Here is a 22,594-nt window from a genome sequence, read left to right on the forward strand (position 1 = left end):
CTGGGGTCCCAGTGCCCACCCCGGGGTCCCAGTGCCCACCCCGGGGTCACGGTGCCCATCTGGGGTCCCAGTGCCCACCCCGGGGTCACGGTGCCTATCTGAGGGTCCCATTGCCCACCCCGGGGTCACAGTGCCCACCCCGGGGTCACAGTGCCCACCCCGGGGTCCCAGTGCCCACCCCGGGGTCCCGCTGCCCGTCCCGCACCGCCTGCAGCCCCCGGGAGCTCCCTCGGGCCCGGCCGTGGCCCGGAGCGCGGCTCCGACCCGGAGCGCGGCCCTGCCCTGGCCCGGCCGTGGCCCGGAGCGCGGCTCTGGCCCGGAGCGCGGCTCCGGCCCGGCGTGCAGCCCTGCCCTGGCCCGGCCCGGGACGCGGCACCGTGCGCAGGGACTCCCCCTGCTCCGTGTGCCCCCGTGCAGCCCGGGCCCGCCCTCAGCAGCGCCGGTCGTTCCCAGCCCGGCCGAGCGCAGCGGGTGCCACCGGCAGCGGGGACAGCCCCAGAACGCCGCGGTGACCCCCGGGCCACGTGTGACCGCTGAGGCCCGGCGGCCCCGGCCCGCCCCGTTCCCGATAGGAGCTCGCGTTCCCGATAAGGGCTCCGGTCCCCCGAGGGGCCCCAGCCGGCCGTGCGCACTCAGCACTTTCCAGCAGGGCTATTTAAAGCCGGCCAAGAGCCCGGTGGCCTTTTTCTTTCTTTCTTTCCCTGCCCCGCAGGCTCGGCCCGCGCAGCTGGGCTTTCCTCCTGCAGCCATGAGCTCCGGAGCTGCGGCGGGTCCGATCTTTGCCGAGGGCGAGGACTGCAGGGGGGCCTGGAGGGAAGCCACGGCGGGCTACGATGAGCCCGATGCCCACCTGGAGATCCTGGGCAAGCCGGTGATGGAGCGCTGGGAGACCCCCTACATGCACTCGCTGGCCGCCGTGGCCGCGTCGAAGGGTAACGGGGACCCCACGGGCTCCAGGACGTGCTGGGGGTGCAGCTTCCCCAAAAGCAGCTGGTGTGGGGGGACGTGTTCTGCTGGGGAACCCCACTGCGTGTGCCCCCCGCTGCATGTGGCCCCCTTGCAGTGACAGGGGCGGCAGGGCCGTGGTGGCACTCGCGTCCTTGTGTCACGGTGACACATTCTTGAAAGGGGATGGGGACATGGGGAGGGGATGCAGCCACCTCCCATCCAGGCCCTGCTGATTTTGGGGCTGTTTCCGTGGCAGAGGGAGGGCCGGACGTTGTTTGTTCTCACTGGGATCAGCTGGGGGGTTTGTTGGGGGCAGCAGGTGACAGGGACACAGGGGCAGCTGGGGGGACAGCAGGTGACAGGGACATGGGGCTGCTCCCAACTTCTCCCCTCAGTGCCAGCAGCGCCACGTGCTCTCAACCCACACCCAAAGAGCCCAGTTTGGGGAAAGAATGGGTCAGGATTCAGGGCTGGGGGTGTTTGAGGCAGGGAAAACCCTGAGCTGTGAGAGCTCTGAGAGCTGGGTCCCACCTGCAGGCGGCCGCGTGCTCGAGGTGGGGTTCGGGATGGCCATCGCCGCCTCCAAGGTGCAGGAGTTCGGCATCGAGGAGCACTGGATCGTCGAGTGCAACGAGGGCGTTTTCCGGCGCCTGGAGCGGTGGGCCAAGGCACAGCCACACAAGGTCAGAGCAGGGTGGGCTGTGCCAGGGCTGGGGGGTGCCTGCGGCCCCCCGGCTCACCCCTCCGCCCCCCGCCCGCAGGTGGTGCCCCTGAAGGGGCTGTGGGAGGACGTGGTGCCAACGCTGCCGGACGGGCACTTCAGTGGTGAGGCACCAGCAGCAGGATGGGCAGGGCTGGGGGGGACCCCACTGCAGAGACGGGGTGCAGCAAAGCCCAGGGCATGCCAGGACATGCCTGAGCCACGGAAGGGGGGAGCAGTTTGACCGGGGTGCAGGTGGAGCCCACATCCTGCCGTGGGGCTGGGCACAGCTGTGTCCCTGGGGTCCCTGTCCTGGGGAAATGCATCCTTATCTCGGGGGCCATCACATCGCTGCCTTCCAGGGCTCGGAGACACGGGGGCGAATTCCAGTGGGAACCTAACAATACCAGGCCACGAAGGGGGATTTTCCCGGCCCCTCAGGGTCTCTCCCAGCTAACGGCAGCCCCGTGTTCCCGGCAGGGATCCTGTACGACACCTACCCGCTGTCGGAGGACACCTGGCACACGCATCAGTTCAACTTCATCAGGGTGACCGCTCGGGGAGCGGCTCTGCCGGAGGAGCTGGGGCTCGGAGGGGGAGCTGGGGCCGGGGGCTGGGCGGGAGGAGCTGACCCGGATCCCCCCGCTCCCCGGGGCAGGGCCACGCCTTCCGCCTGCTGCGGCCCGGAGGGGTCCTCACCTACTGCAACCTGACCTCGTGGGGGGAGCTGCTCAAGACCAGGTACAGCGACATCGAGAAGATGTTTGAGGTGAGTTGCTCCCCTGCCCGAAGCCGTGCCCGGGGTGAGGCAGAGCACTCCGTGCCTGTGGAACTCATCCGCGGTGCTGGGGATGGGCAGGCAGCGCCGAAGGGGAGCTCGGAGGGTTTTCCCCCGGCTGCCCCGTGTCCCTTCTCACACGGGACACCCCAGCCCACGGCTGCTCCTCCCTGCCCTCCTCTCCCGCAGGAGACCCAGGTGGGGCCGCTGCTGCAGGCGGGCTTCAGGCGGGAGAACATCAGCACGAGGGTGATGGAGCTGCAGCCGCCCCGCGAGTGCCGCTACTACTCCCACCCCAGGATGATCACCCCCACCGTCCTCAAGCACTGAGGGGCCGGCCGGGAGCAGGAGCTGGGGAGGAGGAGAAAAGCTCTGATCTCCTTTAAAGCCTCTGAGAGATGGGTGGAGGCTTGGGATGGCTTCCAGGGGACAAAAGGACAGGAAACCCCCTGCCCCAGGAGCCCCCTGCCCTGGAGGGGTCTGTGGGCTCTCTGGAAGATCTCACCCTGCTCTGTCCCCTCAGGACTTCAAATTCTCAATTAAGCTGTAATTTCAGAGTGTGGTTCGGAGCTTTCCATCTCCTCTAAAAACTGCATCATTTTGAGAAATCACAGGGTGGCTTCCCACAAGAGTCAAATAATCCAAACCAGGTGGGAGAAATGGGGCAACTGAGGCATTTTGAGGCATTTCAACTTCTCCTGAAGCAACTCCCCAGGGAGGTTTCCCAACATTTTTGGCCAAAGCCCACGGCAGCAAATCCTGACCCCAACACCCCCTCACAGCTCAATAAATGATGTTTCCTCTCTCCCCAGAAGGGATAAAGTCCATTAAAAGGAATGAAATACCCAAACCGCTGTTCCCGAGCGATTTATTTGTCTTTCCAAAGTGTGTTTGTCCCTCGGGCATGACCATTCCTCATCCCAGGCTCCTGGGATGCATCCAGGACAGGCTGCTTTATCCCTGCCCTGCTTAGGAGCTCTACATTCAGGTTTATTAATCACATTCTGATTTTAAGCATCAGTATTTGACTTGTTACAGAAACAGAATTAATTTCTGGCCCCTGTGCACACAAATATTATGGATTTATTAGATCCTGTGTATGAATTACCAACAAGGAGCAGGTGGTGAGTAAGGGCCGAGCTCACAGAGGGCTCAGGGATCACCCGGACACGTGTTGGTCTCAAAACTTCCCAACAAAACACAAAAAAATTCTGGCAAAGCCTTTATGTCACGATATGACGTCACCTTCCCTGAGATTGTTCAGACCAGAAGCCAACTCAGCAGTGTTACCAAACTCAGCTCCTGCTCTTTAGCCCAGATTCTCAACCCCTCATTTCAGAGGGATTTATTAAAGACAGAAAAGCACCTGGACCAGGTAGAGTTTATTGGAAGGCGCGTGAGGAGCCGGATTTGTGCGTAAATGTGAGCAGTGCCCGGGGCAGTGAGTGGGGACATAAATAAAGGCTATTTCCTGTACCAGATCTGCATCCTCCTCTCCCGCTTGATTTTCCTCTGCAGCTGCAGGATCCCGTACAGCAGAGCCTCAGCTGTGGGAGGGCAACCTGAGAGAGAGAAAGGGACGAAGGGGGGAAGGTCACAGGGCAGGTACCTGCACGGAGCTGGAGCCAGCAGCAGAGGTGCCAACCCCAGGACTTATCCCAAAGCTGACTCCCCTCTGGCTTTGTGGCTGGCACAGGCAGGAGTGTAAAGAAACTAAACGGATGCTGTTTATCAAGAAGATCTTTATCAAACACAGCAATTATTTGATTTCAAAGTGTATCCAAACCCCCCTCCCACCCCACTGACGGTGCCATCACCATCACAACCCTCCCCATTCCACAATCCCTGGAGCTGCTGCAGCTTCCCCTCCACTGAAACAGGAAAACCTTTCAAACCTACACCAGGGTGCAGAGAATTCCCCTCTCCCTGCCCTGCTCCCAGGTGGAGCTGCCCCTTGTACCTGGCACATAAATGTCCACGGGCACGATGCGGTCGCAGCCCCTCACCACGGAGTAGGAGTAGTGGTAGTAGCCCCCACCGTTGGCACAGCTGCAGGACAGGGACAGGGTCAGGGTCAGGGTCAGCCCAGGAAGGGAGCAGGAGGCCAAGGGAAGGTGGCCCTGGGCAGGTGGGCGCTGCCAGGCTCGGAGCCACCAGCTCCACAGGTGACACTGCCCATCACTGCCCCTCCCTGCCTGGGAGGTTTTTAGATGAACCAACCCAGCTGAACTGTTCCCGTCACCCTCACCAAGCAGATTCCACAGCCCTCCCTCTCTGCTACAAACCCTTCTATTTTGCCTCAGAGCTTTCCCAGAATTTGTCCTGTTCCAGCCTGGACCGGCCACCCTCAGCCCAGGTGTGGGGCCAGGAAAGTTGTGAGAATCATGGAATCACTGAGGGTGGGATCAAGACCATGGAGTCACACCGAGTTCTCCATGGAGCAGATTCCAACTGAGCTCCCCATGGAGCAGATTCCAGCACAGCAGAAGCATTTTGAAAGCCAAAAGCAAACTCTGGGATTCTGGATACACACAAGTTTGGCAGCTGCAAAGCCCCTGAATCCATCCCTGGGAGGATTCACACGCACCTTTCCCAGAAGGAGCCTTGCTGCTCTGCTCTACAAGGCTTCTTTAGCAACTGGGAAACACAAACAAGGGAAGAATTCCCCCCACGGCACCGAGGCCGTCCCGGCACTCACCTCCCCATGGACACCACGTAGCGAGGCTCTGGCATCTGGTCGTAGACCTGCAGAACAGGGGTGTTTGGGGCGATTCCCGGCTCCCCACGCCGCGCCGAGCTCCCCGTGCTGCCCGTACCTTGCGCAGCGCCGGGGCCATTTTGTTGGTCAGGGTCCCTGCCACGATCATGACATCGGCCTGGCGGGGGCTGGCCCGGAACACCACCCCGAAGCGATCCATGTCGTAGCGAGGGGCTGCCATGTGCATCATCTCCACGGCACAGCAGGCCAGCCCGAAGGTCATGGGCCACAGGGAGCTCTGTGGGGACGCAGAAAGGCAGAGCTCAAGGAGCGGGAGCCAAACGCACGGCTCCGGGGAACGGACACGGGGAGAGCGCCGTGTGCAGCCTGAGCGCGTCCAGAGCTGCTCCCGGACGCTGCTAAAGGCACCTCAGAGCCACCCAGGGACAGCAGAGAAGGGACAGCTCAGGGCCCCATGGGGACAGTGGTGGTCAGAGAAGGACCAGCCCGGCTGAGGCAGAGCACAGCAGACCCAGGGCACTGTCACTTGTGTCACCCTTCCCCACAGGCAGCGCAGCTGCTCAGGGCAAGGGCAGCTCCAGAAGTGCCTTTTCCTGGTGGCCAAGGGCAGTTCCAGACCCCCCACTCCCTCAGCGCCTTCGGCCGGTGTCCCACACTGTCACCGGGCCCCGGTGTCACCCTCTGGCCACACAGCTCGGCCACGGGAGCTCCGAGCCTATTTTTATCCTGAGCAGGAGGTGCCTCCGACATGTCACCCGCTGTGCCTCGGTGCCAGGAGCGCTCGGGACTCACCCGCCGTGCCCAGTTGACCAGGTCATCGAGCTTGGCGATGACGTACTCGCCGCGGCTGCTGGGGACGTAGGATTTCCTCGGGACAACAGCAGAGCTCTTCTGGACCTGGACAGAGCTGAAAGGAGCCATCACCCCCCAGTTATTTCCTTGCAGAATCAGCATTTAGCCCTCCAAGGGGCTGCGACCCCCTGAGGAATGACAGTGCCACCCCTCTGTTTGCAGCAGGGGATTCTGCCCACTGTGGGTCTGTGGGTTTGGTGCTCGGGCAGAGCCCTCGGCCATTCCCGAGCACAGAGAGCCCCTGCCTGCCTCTGCCCGGGGCTCCCAGAGCTGCCAGAGCGCCCCGGATTTCAGCAGGGAAGGGAGGAGACGCCTCACAGGAGGTGCCACTGGGACCCCCGCCCGGGCATGGGCACAACCGGCTGATCCCTGTCCCCAGGGCAGGAGCTGTCACCTGTCAGCGCCATCGGCCGCCGGCGTCTGATGGAGCAGCTGAGCGTGAACGGCACTCGCAGAGCCGGGCCTGGGGACAGACAGGGCCCGCACAGGGTCACAGGGTGACAGGGTGACAGGGTGACAGGGTGACAGGGTCACAGGGTGACAGGGTGGCAGGGTGGCAGGGTCACAGGGTGACAGGGTGACAGGGTGACAGGGTCACAGGGTGACAGGGTGGCAGGGTGGCAGGGTCACAGGGTGGCAGGGTGACAGGGTGGCAGGGTCACAGGGTGGCAGGGTGGCAGGGTGGCAGGGTGGCAGGGTCACAGGGTGGCAGGGTGGCAGGGTGGCAGGGTGACAGGGTCACAGGGTGGCAGAGCCCCCGCCACGCACCAGAGCCCTCGCGGGAGCCAGGGCTCCACAAACCCCAGCGGGGAAGGAGCCCCCCAGTGACCCCCAAAGCCCGGGAGCCGTTCGGCCGCGGCTCTGGGGTCCCCCCAGCCCATCACCCCAGCCCCGGGGTCAGCGCTGTCACCGCCCCGGTCCCGCCGCCCCGCTGGCCCCAGCCCGGCGCTCACCGCCAGCCCAGCACGCCGTGCGCGGGGAGCCGGAGACCTGCAGCAGAGGACGGGAGAGCTCAGCGCGGCGGCGGGCCACGGCCGGGGCCCGGGAACGGCCTGGCGTGCCCTCAGAGCTGCCCCCGGCCACTCCCGCGGCGGAGGGCCGACGGCTTGGCTCGGGGCCCAAGCCGGTCCCTGTCCCCAGCCCCGGCCCCGCTCCCGTTCCCGCTCCCGTCCCCTCTCCCGTCCCCTCTCCCTCTCCCGTCCCCTCTCCCTCTCCCGCTCCCTCTCCCTCTCCCTCTCCCGCTCCCTCTCCCGCTCACGGCCCAGCGCCGCCATCTCTCCGCAGCCCTTCAGGCAACCTCTGCGCGCGGTGCACCCGCTAAAGGGCCCGGCGCGGCACCGCCTCAGCGCTCCGGCGGGAAACGCGTCCCGGCCGAGGGGTTCCGGAGGCACCGTCCGGCTCCGCCGCGGCCCGCGGCAAAACGACCCCAAAAGGATCCCAAAAGGATCCCAAAACGACCCCAAAAGGATCCCATAAACGACCCCAAAAGGATCCCAAAACGACCCCAAAAGGATCCCATAAACGACCCCAAAAGGATCCCAAAACGACCCCATAAACGATCCCAAAAGGATCCCATAAACGACCCCCAAGGGACCCCAAAACGACCCCCGGCGGGCGGGGCCGTCCGGAGCCGCCACGGGGCTCGGCGGGAAGGGCCCGTCCTGGGGCTGCGGAGCCGCGGCCGCGCAGGAAAACGGGAAGCGGCCGTCCCTGGGTGGGCTCGAACCACCAACCTTTCGGTTAACAGCCGAACGCGCTAACCGATTGCGCCACAGAGACCGCGCTGCCGCCGCCTCCCGCCCGACACGTGTCCCGCCCGTCCCGGGTCCCGCACCCGCCCCCGGGTCCCGCCTGTCCCGGGTCCCTCATCCCGCCCCCGTGTCCCGCCTGTCCCGGGTCCCCGCCTGTCCCGTGCCCCGCACCCGCCCCCGGGTCCCGCCCGTCCCGGGTCCCGCCTGTCCCGGGTCCCTCATCCCGCCTGTCCCGTATCCCGCCCGTCCGGTGTCCCACACCCGCCTGTCCCGTGTCCCGTCCCGTGTCCCGTCCCGTGTCCCGCCTGTCCCGTCCCGTGTCCCGTCCCGTGTCCCGTCTGTCCCGTGTCCCGTCCCGTGTCCCGTCCCGTGTCCCGCCTGTCCCGTCCCGTGTCCCGCCTGTCCCGTGTCCCGCCTGTCCCGTGTCCCGTCCGGTGTCCCCCGTGTCCCCCCGCCCTGCGCGGTGCCACCGGCGGTGACGGGCGGGGGGGCGGAGCGTGGCCGTGCAGCCGAAATAGCTCAGTTGGGAGAGCGTTAGACTGAAGATCTAAAGGTCCCTGGTTCGATCCCGGGTTTCGGCAGAGCTTTCTTTTTCCCGCCGGGACCCGGGGGTGCACAAGCGCTGTCGTCACCCCAAAACACCCCCGAGGCTTCGGAACTGGTTATCCCCTCCCCAAACTCTGCACTCGACCGTTTAAATACCCTGGAAACACACGCACACAACAGGGAGGAGTGGAGAACTGCGGGCTGTAACACTGGATTAATGATAAATATTATTTAATATATTAGGTAAATACGAATTATGAATTAATAATAAATATGAGTTAATGATCTTACACTGAGCATTGAGGAGGCAGCTGAAGGAACATGGATTAATTAATCACAAGCAGAGGTGGTGTGTGTCAGCCCATTTTAACTGAAGCACAAGAACAAAACCCAGTGAGTTCATTTCCCAGTGATTAATAATGTGAGACCAAGACAGACAGGATCTTACAGCTTCATCTGAGGTATAAAAACTATCTTCACCTGCCGTAAAACGGCAGCGGAAGCACCGCCCACCACAGAATAAAATAAATAAACAAAAGCAGCAAGTTTTGATGATTCACTTCATCCCACTTTATTAATTCCACTTGACTTGTACACGGCTGAGCCTGGTGCCCAGTCCCAGTCCCAGTCCCAGTGAGTGACCGGTGGGGCAGCGCTGGAAGGGGGTGGGACAAGGTCAGGATTATCCCTGGAAGTGCCCAAGGCCAGGCTGGAGGGGCCTGTGGCACCCAGGGGCAGCAGGAGCTGGGCTTTAAGGTCCCTTCCACCCCAAACCATTCCAGGATCCCACAGCTGCAGGGAAGGCGAGGTGAGGTGGCTCTGCTCCTGTGCACGGCTCTGGAGCAGGATCTTGAGAGCACTCGAGGAGTTTTGATGGAGAAGGGAACACAGGGTTCATGTCCAGGAGGGGGAAGTTGATCCCCGTCTCCAAATGACCCCGGAGCACTGGGATGAGGGGCAGGCAGTCCCTCCCCAGCCTCTCCTCTCCAAAGGGAAAGTGCCACTCACAGCTCTGAGTTAACTTCATCATCAATTTTTTATCCTATCCCACAAAATTCATTATCCCTCCTCACAGGTTTTAATAAAACCCTCACTTCCTGGCCTGTCCCTGTAATTGAGGTACTTGAGATAACAGGAATAAGGATTCCATGGAAAAACTCATTAGAGAGCACAGAGCAATTAAAAGTGTAATTAAAATATATTCAGATAATTACTAAAGCCAGGATAGACATCTGGATCCCAATTTCAACTTCTTCATCTCAAATCATCTTGGGTTTTACTGGACAAGCAAGGAGATAACATTTCATTATCACACAGAAACCCTAATCAGGGGGTTTTATGTATCATTTATCATTATTCATCATTAATTAGTTCTTGGTGATACTGCTTCCATGTGCCACAGCTCCAGCAAAGGTGAGCAGGGAGCTGGGCACGATTAAATTGGGAATTTAAAAGAAAGACAATTAAAAGCCTTCCAAAATTCACAGCCTCAGAAGAGGCAATAAACCAGCATTCCACTGGTTCAATTAGAGGAAAATGGAATGCTTTTATTTAAGCAAACCTGGATTCCTTCTCCATGGAATTCTACTTGTCAAACCAAAACGAGAACCCAAATCTTTGTGATCCAGGTGGCAGCTCTGGGCACCAATCCGATTTCCCACCCTCGGAGATCCATGAGGCAGGAAGGGGAAACCCCCAGGAGCCTTCCCTGCCAGGAACCCCCTGGCTTTATCGGGAGCAAGGAGGCCACCAGGCACCACTGGCCACAAAGCAGGACAAGATCCCTTCCCAAGTGGGGTGTTTGGCTGGAAGAATCCACGTGGAAGCTGGGGGAGCAGCAGAAGCTCTGCACAGCACCGGGGGTCTCTGGCAGCCCCCAGGAGGGCACTGACGGATGAGGATCCGGCGGATCCTGAACACGGCGAGGCCACGGGAAGCAGCAAGGGCTGAGAGCCAGCTGGGGCTGGGAGCAGAGCACGTGGGAATATGCACACAGACTTTACAGAGAATGCCACGTTTCATACAAATCACCACTGCTTATCTACACCTGGCCCCAGGACAGCCCCGCCACTCCTCAGCTCTCCGCCGGCTCCGGCTCCATCTTGAGCTTCTTGCTTGCCAGGACTTGCTCATCAAACAACTCTCTCTCTCTGGAAAGAAAAATACAGAAGGCTTAAAGGTAAGACAGGATATTATTGCCCAGATTACATCACCAGGACAAATTAAAATTGCAGGGTTGGAGTAGCTCAGCTGGGACATTTTCCACGTTTTGTCCATCAGAGGAAGAGGACACTGAGCTCTCCTGCCCTCACCTGAAACCTTTTCTGTATCCAACAATAAAGGAGTAAAAACCCTCGGAAAATCCTGAAAACAAACCTACCTTTTGCTCACAGGTGGTCCTTTAATGTACTTCTCTTCTGCCTTCTCGTAATCAATGTCATCCACAGCAGCAATGGCACAGATGATGGCCTAGAAAAGCATTCAATAATTAATAATAATAATAATCAACAAGCAAAACTACAGCCAGGGACTTGAAACTGCCTCAGCTGAGCACATTGTGAGAAAAGGGTTCCAAAATGACTTTGAAAACTTGGATGAAAGTGGTCATTGAGTGCCTAAAATTCTTAAATAAAAAATATGAAACTGCTCAGTATCATCCCCTGGGCGGTATTTTTATCCTCGGATTAAAGTATTCTTCAGAGTTATTTTGTTTCTACACGAGTTAATGTTCTCCTGGGAAAATTCCTGGGAAGAACACAAGGTATCCACAACAACTGCAAGAACAGCCAACACACCACCCCCCACCTCGACACACACAGGACCAAGAAAACCCTGAGAAGCTGCCAAATAAAAACCAAACCCCCGAAACAAAGCTTTGAAGCATTTCAGAGCCAATTACAATATATCAGAAAACTATCAGTCTGCTTTTAAAAACAAGGATCTACCTGAAGCTTCTCCTTTCTCTGCTTAAAAATCAGCATTTGAGTGACTCAGGCTGTAGGCAGGGGTGAATATTCCTGCCTGGCTCAGCTCTGGCAACTCTCCCCACGTCATTCCATAGGAACCACGTCACAGCAAAGGAATAAATAATGGGAATTAGTGTCATTTGTGACTCCACAGTTCATTTTTCCCCCTGCTTCATGCTCCCTCACCTCAGGTAAAAGCACATCTAGGATGAACCTGATGCCATCCCCCAGGATCTGGTGCAGGTTCTTGGTGTCCATCTCCCTGTACACCTCCTTCAGGTACCCAACCACCAGGTCCAGCTGCTCCTCATCCTCCAAGTAAGTCTCCACACAGGTCATGTACCGGCTGGAATTCAGGAATTTCTTCAGCCAGCGGGATTGTTTCCCACTTTTCAAGATCCCCAGGAGATGCTCTTCAGCCCCTTTGGTCTTCACTATGAACTCCACCAGCTTCTTGTTCTCCCTGTCCCTGGCAGCTCGGGTCCTGTCAGGAAGGAGCCTCCTCGGGGGCTTCTGGGGGGAGGTGTCCGAGGAAGAGTGTCCAGCGCCTTCCTCTGTGTTTGGGAATGCCAGCTGCACCACACTCTGGTATCCCTCCTTCCTCACTGGGTAGCCTGAAAGAGAAACCACAGAATTTGCATTTAAACGTACAAAGAGTTTTCATAGCCATATCAATAGAAAATAAGGAATTTTATTGCCAAGAGGAGTTTCTACCCAGCCGAGAGAATTCCCAAAGGGATGGATTCACTTACTGATATCAGCAGCAAAATACTCCAGGAAGGACCCGGTGAAAGAATGACAGCCTAAAAACCCAAAACAGGGGCAGCGATCAGTTCCATTCACCCAGGAATCAAAGCTTGGGGTTCCCTTTCCCTGGTGGATCTCAGGACGAGATCCCAGAGAAGCTGGGAGTGTCCAAGCCCAGGCTGGACGGGGCTCGGAGCACCCTGGGGCAGTGGAAGGCGTGCCTGCCCGTGGCAGGGGGGGACTGCATGGGGTTTAAGGGTCCCCCTCACCCAAACCATCCTGGGATTTGGTGGTTCCACGGTCACCTGCCCCTCCTTACCCACGCGGATCCGATAGTCCAGGATCAGCTGGAGGCACCACTCGATTTCCCTGGAATAGTTCTCCTTGGCCTGTTCCTGCAAAACAAGGAGGATTTTCTGTCCCAAATCCAGCAGCTCTCGAAGAGTTTCGGCCCTGGACGCCAAGCAGGGGACAGAAATGGTCCATGACAACTTTTTTTCCTCACAGTAAAACAGCTCCTGCCGGAGCTGACACAGGGATGAGAGGGGCTTTGAGTGTGTCAAGCCCCACATTTTCCCCCTGGCCATTTACATCCTGAATCTCCCACTGTATCTGCCCAAGCCCTGCAGTTCCATGTCTCTGGGATACTCACGATGAGTTCCTGCTTCTCCTCACAGTCAAAATGCTTCAGGCTCTTCAGAGACACTGAGAAACTTTTAAAGAAACACAGTCAGAGGTGCAACTCAGCTGCCCCACTTCCTTGTTTATTTACTGCAGTTCTGCTTCTCCCTGAAAATCCCATTTCCCAGGGAATTAAGGAGCACAAGTTTTAATGGCTTTTGCTTCCAGAGCAAGTTAAAAGTACGAAATCTTCTAACAAATGAGAAATACCTGGTTTAGAGAATAGTTAAAGGCAGCCCAGTATTTCCAGAAAGTTTGGGCAGCACAAGGAAAACACTGGCTGCATTCCAGGGTTTTTTTTGTTTTGTTTTTGATTCCTCAGCTCTTCCAGGGAGACAGGGAGCTGCCTCAACCTGCAGCATGACAAAGCGCTTGCAACCCTCACTTGCCCCAGCCCCTCCCTCCCAGATCGACCTGGAGAGGACCGTCCTCACCCTGCACCAGGAAAAGGGCACAGGACATGGAACAACCGAGACTGGAAATTCAGGATGGGATGGAAATCCACATTTACCCTTTTTTCTTCTCATTTGTGGTGCCATCTATGAAGAGCACACAGGCCTTCCGGTGCTTCCTCTTCACTGCTTTCACCTGGGGAGAGGATAAAGCTTCAAAACTCCTAATCCTGATAAAGCAGGGATATTTTTCTGTGGACATAACCCACTATAACCCACGCTTAAATTTTTCCTGTTGCTGTAACTTTCCTTTATTACACAAATATGGAAAACTCAAGCAGAAGCAGCAACCAGTTCCCCCAAGGGAACATTTTTGTGCACAAAGGATCACCCCTTTCTTCTGCAAATTGGGAACAAAACCCTGCTCCATGACAAAGGAACTGGGATAACCCTGTGCCCTGTACAAACAGGTGTGAATTGACCACATTTTGAGTGCTTTCAGCACAAATTTACTTCTATCAGTTTTGAAATGCTTCTACTGGAAGGTCTTTAACACTTCCAGGAAGGGCAAAAGTCACTCCAGAACTGGGAATTGCTCCTTATCAGCAGGATGTGCGGAGGCAGGAGCTGCTCTTACCACAGCTGGCCAGTACGGATACCGCCGCAGCTTGCACCACACCAACATCCCTTCCTCGAAGAATTTGGGTTCTGGCATGAAAAAGAAGGGAAAATTTCCTTAAAAACAAGAAAACAAGACAGAATCTGCCCCTCTCTTCTCCTCAAGGAGAAACTCCACTAGCTTCTCCTCAGAGCTTTTACAGTGACCCCAAAATGCAGCACAGGGAGTCCTGAACTGAAACCCAGCAACTTCAATCCCAGACCCTTGTCCAGTTCCAGGGATTTCCATTTCATTCTGCAGCAAAATGCCCGATGGACCCAGGAAATGCTTTTTATCCCAAGACTGGACAGAGCTGGATTCCCTCCCGGAATCCCCAGGGACTGCAGGCAATCTGAAGCTCCCAGAGGGGGAAGAGCCTCAGCCCTGTGCTGATGTCTCACCTCGATAGGACAGAACGCTTGGCAAATTTTCCTCCTCTTCATCTGTCAGAGGCGAGAGTGGAGGGAGGCTCTCCGAGGAAACTCTCCTGGAAGACATCCCAGAGGGTTCCAGCCCTGCCAACAGCACCAGGATCCAGGGATTAGGACAGGATCAGCTTCAGAGCAGGTGAGACACACCTGAGTGTGACCCAGAGGGGACCTGACACACCTGCACACTCCTAATTAGGGAATTGTAATTCCCTGATCATGTGGATAAAAGAGGGAAAGAGGAAAGAATGGGGCTGGTTTAAGGTCCTTGCACCTGCTCATTCAAAAACATGTAATCTCAATTTACCAGAGAGCAGAAAGGGAAAACAAGTGTGAGCTCAAAAAAAAAAAAAAAAAAAAAAAAAATCCCCAGGTTTCCATGGAAAACCCCAAGCAACTCCAGACAACCCAAACACTTCCCAAGCCCTCCCGAGCACTGAAGGGATCAGCATTTCTGCTTCCCAGGAAAGGAAACCAAAAGGAATTCAAAGAGCAATTCAAGAGCCACTTCCCCAAAAGCAAAGCAGCATTCCAAGGTGAGTAACAGTGCTCACCACCCGCACGGGACGAAGGTTTCCCTTCCCCAAGGGACTTGCCCACCTTCATCTTCCTCGGAGTCAGGGGCTTTATTCCCAGCCAGGTGTGAGGGATCCTGGCTGTCCTCCTCCTGAGGCCGAGGGAAGGCACCAGAAGGCCCAGGTGAGGCTCCAGGGTGGTTCCTGCATTTCCTGTCTGTGCCTGAGACCACACCTGCCCCATCCAGGTGTTTTCCACCCTCTGCCTCTCTCCTCCCGTCCAGCTGCTTTGCCAGGCTCTCGCTGCTGATGCTTTTCTCCAACTCATCCGCGGCAGTTTCACAGGAGGAATCCAGGAACGCTCTCCCAGGCCGAGTTCCTGTCTTTCTCGAAGGGTCCACAGTGCCAAATTGACTGGGGACAGAGGGAGACCCCTCCTCAGGAGCCACCTGTGCTTGATCCTGGGGGGAATCATCCCTACATCTTCTTTTCCTTTCTTGCTGACTTCTTCCAGCCTCTGGCTTACAGGAGACTCCATTCCCCATTTTGGGCTGGATTTTCCTCTGCCTGGGTGATGACTTTGGTTCTGTTTTTTTGCAGTTGTGACTGTCAGGGGCTGGTGCCACACTCGAGTCCCTGGCACAGCACCTGGCAGGGTTTGTTCCACCCCCACGTGTTCTGGCAGGGCTTGCTCCACTTCCAGGTGCTCTGGAAAGGTTTGTGCCACTTCCAGGTGCTTTTCCACTCCCCTCTGGAGCCACAGAACCTCCCTGGCTGCGCGCCTTGGGATCATCCTTGAGCCCACAGTTATTCTGGGGTTTTCTTTTCCTCTTGGCAGCCTCAGGTTCCGACTTCTTAGAGCGAGAGAGCAACAAGAAGCCGTGGGAGGGGCTGGGTGGGGCAGATTTCTCCCGGGAAAATTCGGGATTTGGTCCTTCTGCAGGTGGCATTTCACTGCAGGAGTCAGTCTGATGGAGAATATCCAGGGCAATTTTAAGGGAACAGCGATACTGCAGCTCCTCCACGGCCTCACTCACGCTTTTCTTTTGCTCTGATGAGGAAAAATATCCAATAAATGAAATTATCCTCATTGTTCTATCATAAACAAAACATATTTTTAAAGAAATAATAAATGTTACTTGGTGCATTTTTTACTACTTAAATCATCCACAATTCCCAAGGCAAAGGATGGAGACACACAAAGATCAAGCTGGAAGTGCCTCATTTTGAGGGAAACTCGTATTTCTTCACCATCCCTCCAACAAACCACCCCAGGGAAGAGAAAAATTTGGGGCTGAGTTTTCACAGGTATTTTACACCCGGAAAAGACACAAAGCAGCACATTTGGGCCCCTCCCTCCTCACCCAGGGTGGAGGCGATGGCCTTGATCTGTTCCTCTGTCAGGGGAACCACGTTTGCAGAGCTCACGCTGACTCTGGAACACAAAAAGGTGACTGTAACCAGCAGCAAAACACTCCCAGCACCAGGAAACTGCTCTCAGACAGCAAAAACCCCAAACATTCCCTCCCCCAACCTGTCCTTGCTGGGGTTAAACACCTAAACCTTCTGCAAATCCAGGATCCCATCTCACAGGCACCTTCAGATAAAAGGATTCCTTTCTTCCCCTTATTTTTTAACCCCTCAGAATGCAAACGTGTGATAGGAACAAGGATACTCAACTGCTTCTCCAAGCCAAGGATTTCAGCTTTAAATCCCATCTTTTTTGTGGCGACAACAGGACCGCTCCCAGCAACTCCAGGTTTGCACAAAACCTACATTAAATGTGAGAAATCTTCATTTAAAATCCTGACCAACAGCAAAGCATTTATCTAAGAGCAGCCTTAGCATTGTGGAGTGATAAAATCCCAGGATGGACTTGGTGGGAAGGGGGATCCTGCCCCAGGCGCCTCCAAGCCCCGTCCAGCCTGGCCTGGGGCACTTCAGGGATGGGGCTTCTCTGGAGCTCCATTCCAGGGCCTCCCCACCCTCGCAGGGAGGAACTGTTTCCCTATGCCCCATCCAACCCTGCCCTCTGGCAGGGAGAAGTTATTCCCTCCTGTCCCATTGCTCCAGGCCCTCTCCATTTTTCCTGCTGGCATCTCCACAGCTCAGACAAGTTCAGACACGTTTGCTGGGACCTCTCCCTTCCTTCCTGCCCTGCTCCAAGCAACCCCCACAAACATTTCCTCATTCCTCCTTACCTTGGCTGGCCACAAACGCCTCTTCCACTTGCACAGAACGAACTCCTGGTCAGTCATGGCTGAGCTTCACGTGGAAAAGGGCAATGCCAAGGTGTTCTGAGGGGGAAAAAAGGGAACACAGGAGTCACCCACCTTTGTCCATTGTGGTCTTTGTTTTTTGAAGGAAATACAGGATTTCATCAAACATAATCAAACAGTTATTATTGTTTTACCCTTGGGATCGCTGCACTGATGTCACCCCGCAGCTTCCCTAATATTATATCTTCAATTCCATTTTTCTGTAGAAGCTGTGGCTGCCCCATCCCTGGAAGTGCCCAAGGACAGGTTGGACAAGGTTTGGAGCAAGGGATGGGACTAGATGGGCTTTAGGTCCTTCCAACCCAAACGACCCCAGGATTCCAGAATTCCATAATTCCAGGAGCACAAGTGGCTCTCACTTGAGTGTGCTGGGTGAGGAAAAGACTATCAGGAATTACACAATGCAGGCGTGGGCCTGCCCAATCCACAGCTTCCTGCGACCAAACCCTGAAAACAGGGAACTACACCCTATAGATAACGCGCTGGATAGACTTTTTACACGTAATTTGATCCCAATTTTTACACATGATTTGCAACAGAAACATGAGCAGAGCGGCCTCAGGGGTTCCTCAAGGGCTTTAAAAAAAGACACACTGAAGATCTCCCCGTACTTACGAGGTCCAGGTGCTGGGATCGCCGGGGCTCCGGGATCGCGGCCCTGCGGCGGCGGAGGGAGGCACGAGGGGCCGTCAGAGGCGCCCGGAACGGCGGGGCCGGCGCGGGACCCCCGGGAGGCGGCGCGGGGACAGCGGGAACCGCCCGGCCCCAAACGCCCACGTGAGGGGAGGGACGGGACCGGGACCCTCCCCCAGACCGCCCTCGGCGAGGGGAGACCCCCGAATCCGGCCCTCGGTGGGGAGAGACCCCCGAATCCGGCCCTCGGCGAGAGGGGAGAGACCCCCGAATCCGGCCCTCGGCGAGAGGGGAGAGACCCCCGAATTCGGCCTTCGGTGGGGAGAGACCCCCGAATCCCGCCCTCGGCGAGAGGGGAGAGACCCCCGAATCCGGCCTTCGGTGGGGAGAGACCCCCGAATCCCGCCCTCGGCGAGAGGGGAGAGACCCCCGAATCCGGCCCTCGGTGAGAGGGGAGAGACCCCCGAATCCCGCCCTCGGCGAGAGGGGAGAGACCCCCGAATTCGGCCTTCGGTGGGGAGAGACCCCCGAATCCCGCCCTCGCTGAGAGGGGAGAGACCCCCGAATCCGGCCTTCGGTGAGAGGGGAGAGACCCCCGAATCCCGCCCTCGGCGAGAGGGGAGAGACCCCCGAATCCCGCCCTCGGTGAGAGGGGAGAGACCCCCGAATCCCGCCCTCGGTGAGAGGGGAGAGACCCCCGAATCCCGCCCTCGGTGAGGGACGGGATAGGGACCCCAAACCCGAACCGGGGAGGGATGAGACCCCAAACCCCGCTCCGTGAGGTCTGGAACGCTCCAAGCGCCCGGAGAGGGGAGGAACGGCACCCCTCAAAACCCTCCCCTCACACGCCAACCTTCCCGGGTGAGGGGAGGGACGGAGCCCCTCGCTTCGCCCGGTCAGAGGACAGGCGGGAACTCCCAAACAGAACCCCGGTGGCGGTGATGGCCCCCGGGCCCTCGTGTCGCCCTCGGGCCCCGCTTTAAGGCCCGGGGTGTGTGTGGGGGGGGTGGGCACCGTTACCGTGCGCGCTCCCGACAACACCGCCCCCCGCGCGCGCCGCCGCCGCCGCCCTCCACATGAGGGTCTGCGCATGCGCCGCCGCACCGTCCGGCACCGCCCCCGAGCCAATCAGCGAGCGCCGCCTGGCGCCCCGCCCTCCCCGCCGCGTCCAAAATACGAGGCTCAGCCAATCAGAGCGCACGCTGCTGCCTCGGCCACGCCCACCCCGCCTTCTATTGGCTAGCTGGGCGGAAGCCACGCCTAGATCGGGAGGGCGGGCGGGGGCGCGGCATGGCGACGGGGAGAGTGACGTCATGGCCGGGAACTGTGACGTCATGCGATGGTTTGGGCGGGACGGCGCTCAGAGCCCGGCCATGGGCACGGACTGAGCCGGCACAGGCCGGGCGGCTCCGGGCGCCCCGCGGGGTCCGGCCGGGGCGGATCCCATCTGACCCAGTCCCATCCAGACCAGTCCAGTCCTATCCCATCCCATCCAATCCAATCTGATCCAGTCCGATCCCATCCGATCCCATCCAATCCCATCCAGTCCAATCCAGTCCTATCCCATCCCATCCAATCCAATCCAGTCCTATCCCATCCCATCCGATCCAATCCAGTCCTATCCCATCCCATCCAATCCAATCCAGTCCTATCCCATCCCATCCGATCCAATCCAGTCCTATCCCATCCCATCCAATCCAATCCAGTCCTATCCGATCCCATCCGATCCCATCCAATCCAATCCAGTCCTATCCGATCCCATCCAATCGAATCCAATCCAATCCAGTCCTATCCGATCCCATCCAGTCCAATCCAGTCCTATCCGATCCCATCCAATCCAATCTGATCCAGTCCAATCCCATCCAATCCCATCCAATCGAATCCAATCCAATCCAGTCCTATCCGATCCCATCCAGTCCAATCCAGTCCTATCCGATCCCATCCAATCCAATCTGATCCAGTCCAATCCCATCCAATCCCATCCAGTCCAATCCAGTCCTATCCGATCCCATCCAATCCAATCCAATCCAGTCCTATCCGATCCCATCCAATCCAATCCAATCCAGTCCTATCCGATCCCATCCAATCCAATCTGATCCAGTCCAATCCCATCCAATCCCATCCAGTCCAATCCAGTCCTATCCGATCCCATCCAATCCAATCCAATCCAGTCCTATCCGATCCCATCCAATCCAATCCAATCCAGTCCTATCCGATCCCATCCAATCCAATCTGATCCAGTCCAATCCCATCCAATCCAATCCTGTCTGATCCAATCCCATCCAGTCCAATCCTGTCCTATCCGATCCCATCCAATCCAATCTGATCCAGTCCAATCCCATCCAATCCAATCCTGTCTGATCCAATCCCATCCAATCCAATCCTGTCCTATCCGATCCCATCCAGTCCAATCCAGTCCTATCCGATCCCATCCAATCCAATCTGATCCAGTCCAATCCCATCCAATCCAATCCTATCTGATCCAATCCCATCCAATCCAATCCTGTCCTATCCGATCCCATCCAGTCCAATCCAGTCCTATCCGATCCCATCCAATCCAATCTGATCCAGTCCAATCCCATCCAATCCGATCCTGTCCAATCCGATCCCATCCAATCCAATCCAATCCGATCCCATCCAATCCGATCCAGTCCATTCCCATCCAATCCAATCCGATCCCATCCATTCCCATCCGATCCAGTCCGATCCAATCCCATCCGATTCAATCCGATCCAGTCCAATCCCATCCAATCCAATCCAGTCCAATCCCATCCCATCCCATCCCATCCAGTCCAATCTGATCCAATCCAGTCCAATCCCATCCGATCCAGTCCGATCCAATCCCGGAATGGGATCCCCAGAGCAGCCGCGGCTGCCCCATCCCTGGAAGTGTCCCCGGCCAGGCTGGGTGGCGCTTGGAGCAGCCTGGGCCGCGCTGGAAGGCGTCCCTGCCCCTGGCAGGGGGGACCGGCGATGATCCTTAAATTCCATCCCAACCCGACCCACGGCACGCCCATCCTCAGCCCCGGCTTTGCGAGGAAAACGGCGACCCCGGAGCCCACGCTCTGAGGTTTGATGCTTTATTCGCCGTCTCTGCTTGGCTATAAACAGCTGGCTGTCAGAACTGTCACCACCACCCTGAAGCAGCCGCCGAAACACACTCTGCAGACAGCAACAGACCGAAACGCGCCGCCCCGGGCTCGCTCCCAGGAGCGCACTTTTCCCATCTGTAAATACGGATACCTGTGGAATAATAGTAACAAGAGACAAACTCCCGCTCCGGTTTCGCTTGCTGGCCCCCTCCTTCCTCCCGCTGCCTTCCCCCGCTGGAGATACTCTGTGTAACCGGATTGTCAATTCCCGTTTTTGTAATCCCCGTTTGTAATTGATTAATTTGCAATTCCCGTTTTCCTGCAGGACTGGGAATCCTGCAACTGCTACTCAGCCTCTTCCCTGCTCCGCAGGCTCCGGGGGCGCAGGCCTGGTCCTGCGCGGGGCTTTAACCGGCATTTCGTGTCACAGGATAGAAAACAGTCTTTAAAACCTGGGCTAGGGAACACGACAGGGACAGGATGGCCCCGGAGCTGAGCACCCTGCAAGGCTCAGCCCTCAGGGCTAGAAAAAGGAGAGGGAAGAGCTCCTGCCAAAAATGCAAAGAAAAAGGGGGAACTTCCCTGTGCTGCAGGATCCCACGGGATCAGCGGCTCCGCTCCCCCCCAGGACACCTCGCTGGGCAGCTGCTTCCCCACAAAGGAGCAACTCAAGTTCACAAAAGTGCAGCTCTGGCCAAGCCATGATGTTTTCCCCAGTTAAAACCCCTCCTGAACACCCCATTTCTGTGCTGCCTTTGGCTCCCCAAACCCCACTGAGCTCCGGGCTGGATCCTGACTCGGAGCTCTTTTGATTTCTGCTCATGCTGGAGATAAACCCAAAATCCGTTTTTCCTCCCCCTGCTCCGACCTCAGCCTCCTGACCCTGCTCTGTCACCCTCGGGTCCGTCACCGCTGCGTCACCTTTGGCAAAACCTCCAGTTCTGGGGTTTTTTTGCCCTTCCTGCCCCAGCTGCTCAATTCTGCGCCCCCATCCTGGGGGAATGAACCTCCTGTACAAATTTATTCCCCTCCAGCTGGGATTTTTACCCTGAACACACCATTCTAAGCCCAAAATGTGGGGCTGCAGGTCATGGTCACTGCCTTAGGGCTCAACCCTGGCAGGATCCCACCAGCTCTCTGCAATTCCCATGTGGAATATGGCTTTTGCTGTCTGCTCACTTGCTCTGTATTAAAATCCGTAAATGGTTATCCTGTTTTCTGCCTTAAAAAAAAAAAATTCCTTTTCAAGAAGTCTCTCTGCTGATTTCATTAAAAAATAAAAATTGAAAAAGGTATAAACTCACTGACCTCCCTCAGGGAACAGCAGTTACGTGGCAAAGTCTCGCAATATTCAAGAGTTGTGTAAATTGCTGGGTTAGACTTGTGTCAATCCTGGAATGCCCAGGGGAGGCCGGACCGGCATTCCCAGTCCACGACCACCCCACCACCACCACCACCAGGGACCCACAGCAAGGCTGAAGGTGGGGAAAACACCCAAAAAAACACAACCCGGGGCTCGGCTGCTGCCCGGGAACGACCAGGGAAGCACTGGCACGGGCTGTTCTCCCGAGAGGATCGAACGTTTGGGGTCAGAGGCTCCTGAAACCCCTCCTAACACAGCAGCAGCCCCGCAGCTGGGCTGGTGACAGCGCTGGAGATGTCACAGCTACGGCAGGAAAACAAAACAAAAGAAATCTTCAGGATTATTTACAGGAGCCCCTTGAAGACAACGTGCTGCCTTTGCAGGGAAAGGTGGGACAAATCCTGTTTGTGCCTCGTTTCTCGGGATCTTTCCAAGCCGCAGCGGCCCGAACTGCTGCGGAGTGGGAAGACAAAGTCACCGCCTGGTCCCCTCAGCCGGCGGGCACAGACACAGGGACAGCGACCGGGGCTGACGGGACGCGACACG

The 22,594-nt window shown here is 57.4% G+C and overlaps 3 protein-coding genes and 2 non-coding genes across 9 annotated transcripts; 2 read left to right on the forward strand and 3 right to left on the reverse strand.

The window, feature by feature from the left end:
* The first annotated feature begins 721 nt into the window (after window positions 1-721).
* Window positions 722-3,276, forward strand: GAMT (guanidinoacetate N-methyltransferase). The gene is made up of 6 exons (XM_068173778.1): window positions 722-932; window positions 1,486-1,631; window positions 1,710-1,773; window positions 2,129-2,196; window positions 2,307-2,417; window positions 2,616-3,276. Exons 1-6 carry the CDS (start codon window positions 749-751, stop codon window positions 2,754-2,756), a joined length of 714 nt encoding a protein of 237 aa, XP_068029879.1. The 5' UTR covers window positions 722-748; the 3' UTR covers window positions 2,757-3,276.
* A 3-nt stretch (window positions 3,277-3,279) lies between these two features.
* Window positions 3,280-7,347, reverse strand: NDUFS7 (NADH:ubiquinone oxidoreductase core subunit S7). Its single transcript, XM_068173779.1, has 8 exons — window positions 7,256-7,347; window positions 6,951-6,987; window positions 6,392-6,460; window positions 5,938-6,052; window positions 5,243-5,422; window positions 5,125-5,171; window positions 4,387-4,475; window positions 3,280-3,988 (listed from the first exon to the last, which is right to left on the reverse strand). The coding sequence occupies exons 1-8, from the start codon at window positions 7,269-7,271 to the stop codon at window positions 3,891-3,893; spliced, it is 651 nt and encodes a 216-aa protein (XP_068029880.1). The 5' UTR covers window positions 7,272-7,347; the 3' UTR covers window positions 3,280-3,890.
* A 355-nt stretch (window positions 7,348-7,702) lies between these two features.
* TRNAN-GUU (transfer RNA asparagine (anticodon GUU)) lies at window positions 7,703-7,776 on the reverse strand. The gene has a single exon. It is a non-coding gene; the product is annotated as a tRNA-Asn (tRNA).
* A 480-nt stretch (window positions 7,777-8,256) lies between these two features.
* Window positions 8,257-8,329, forward strand: TRNAF-GAA (transfer RNA phenylalanine (anticodon GAA)). Its single transcript has one exon. It is a non-coding gene; the product is annotated as a tRNA-Phe (tRNA).
* Window positions 8,330-9,473: 1,144 nt separating this feature from the next.
* On the reverse strand, window positions 9,474-18,632 carry PWWP3A (PWWP domain containing 3A, DNA repair factor). 5 transcript variants are annotated; one of them, XM_068174220.1, is made up of 15 exons: window positions 17,579-17,644; window positions 16,883-16,973; window positions 16,362-16,453; window positions 16,046-16,116; window positions 15,398-15,732; window positions 14,767-15,337; window positions 14,140-14,253; window positions 13,718-13,788; window positions 13,200-13,276; window positions 12,660-12,720; window positions 12,327-12,402; window positions 12,013-12,063; window positions 11,447-11,874; window positions 10,675-10,763; window positions 9,474-10,444 (listed from the first exon to the last, which is right to left on the reverse strand). In XM_068174220.1, exons 2-15 carry the CDS (start codon window positions 16,937-16,939, stop codon window positions 10,369-10,371), a joined length of 2,169 nt encoding a protein of 722 aa, XP_068030321.1. In that variant the 5' UTR covers window positions 16,940-16,973; window positions 17,579-17,644; the 3' UTR covers window positions 9,474-10,368. The 5 variants fall into 5 exon arrangements, with proteins under 5 accessions (XP_068030321.1, XP_068030320.1, XP_068030318.1 ...); XM_068174219.1 differs by having other exon boundaries at window positions 14,767-15,354; window positions 15,385-15,732; XM_068174217.1 differs by lacking the exon at window positions 17,579-17,644 and adding an exon at window positions 18,614-18,632 and having other exon boundaries at window positions 14,767-15,732; window positions 16,883-16,978.
* Between the last annotated feature and the right edge of the window lie 3,962 nt (window positions 18,633-22,594).

This window comes from Anomalospiza imberbis, chromosome 27, assembly GCF_031753505.1.
Source record: "Anomalospiza imberbis isolate Cuckoo-Finch-1a 21T00152 chromosome 27, ASM3175350v1, whole genome shotgun sequence".
In the NCBI taxonomy this organism is placed as follows: Eukaryota; Metazoa; Chordata; class Aves; order Passeriformes; family Viduidae; genus Anomalospiza; species Anomalospiza imberbis.

What these genes read in the sequence shown, in the direction of transcription:
- GAMT (XM_068173778.1), top strand. Translation starts at nt 749, where the DNA reads ATGAGCTCCGGAGCTGCGGCGGGTCCGATCTTTGCCGAGGGCGAGGAC. An exon ending in CCAAGGCACAGCCACACAAG is followed by an intron (nt 1,632 to 1,709) that starts GTCAGAGCAGGG and finishes CCCCGCCCGCAG; the next exon opens with GTGGTGCCCCTGAAGGGGCT. An exon ending in ATCAGTTCAACTTCATCAGG is followed by an intron (nt 2,197 to 2,306) that starts GTGACCGCTCGG and finishes TCCCCGGGGCAG; the next exon opens with GGCCACGCCTTCCGCCTGCT.
- NDUFS7 (XM_068173779.1), bottom strand. An exon ending in CACGGCGTGCTGGGCTGGCG is followed by an intron (nt 6,461 to 6,950) that starts GTGAGCGCCGGG and finishes GTCTGTCCCCAG; the next exon opens with GCCCGGCTCTGCGAGTGCCG. An exon ending in GCGGCCGATGGCGCTGACAG is followed by an intron (nt 6,053 to 6,391) that starts GTGACAGCTCCT and finishes GGCTCCTTTCAG; the next exon opens with CTCTGTCCAGGTCCAGAAGA.
- PWWP3A (XM_068174217.1), bottom strand. Translation starts at nt 16,939, where the DNA reads ATGACTGACCAGGAGTTCGTTCTGTGCAAGTGGAAGAGGCGTTTGTGG. An exon ending in ACAAATGAGAAGAAAAAAGG is followed by an intron (nt 12,721 to 13,199) that starts GTAAATGTGGAT and finishes TTTCTTTAAAAG; the next exon opens with TTTCTCAGTGTCTCTGAAGA. An exon ending in AGGAGAAGCAGGAACTCATC is followed by an intron (nt 12,403 to 12,659) that starts GTGAGTATCCCA and finishes CTTGTTTTGCAG; the next exon opens with GAACAGGCCAAGGAGAACTA.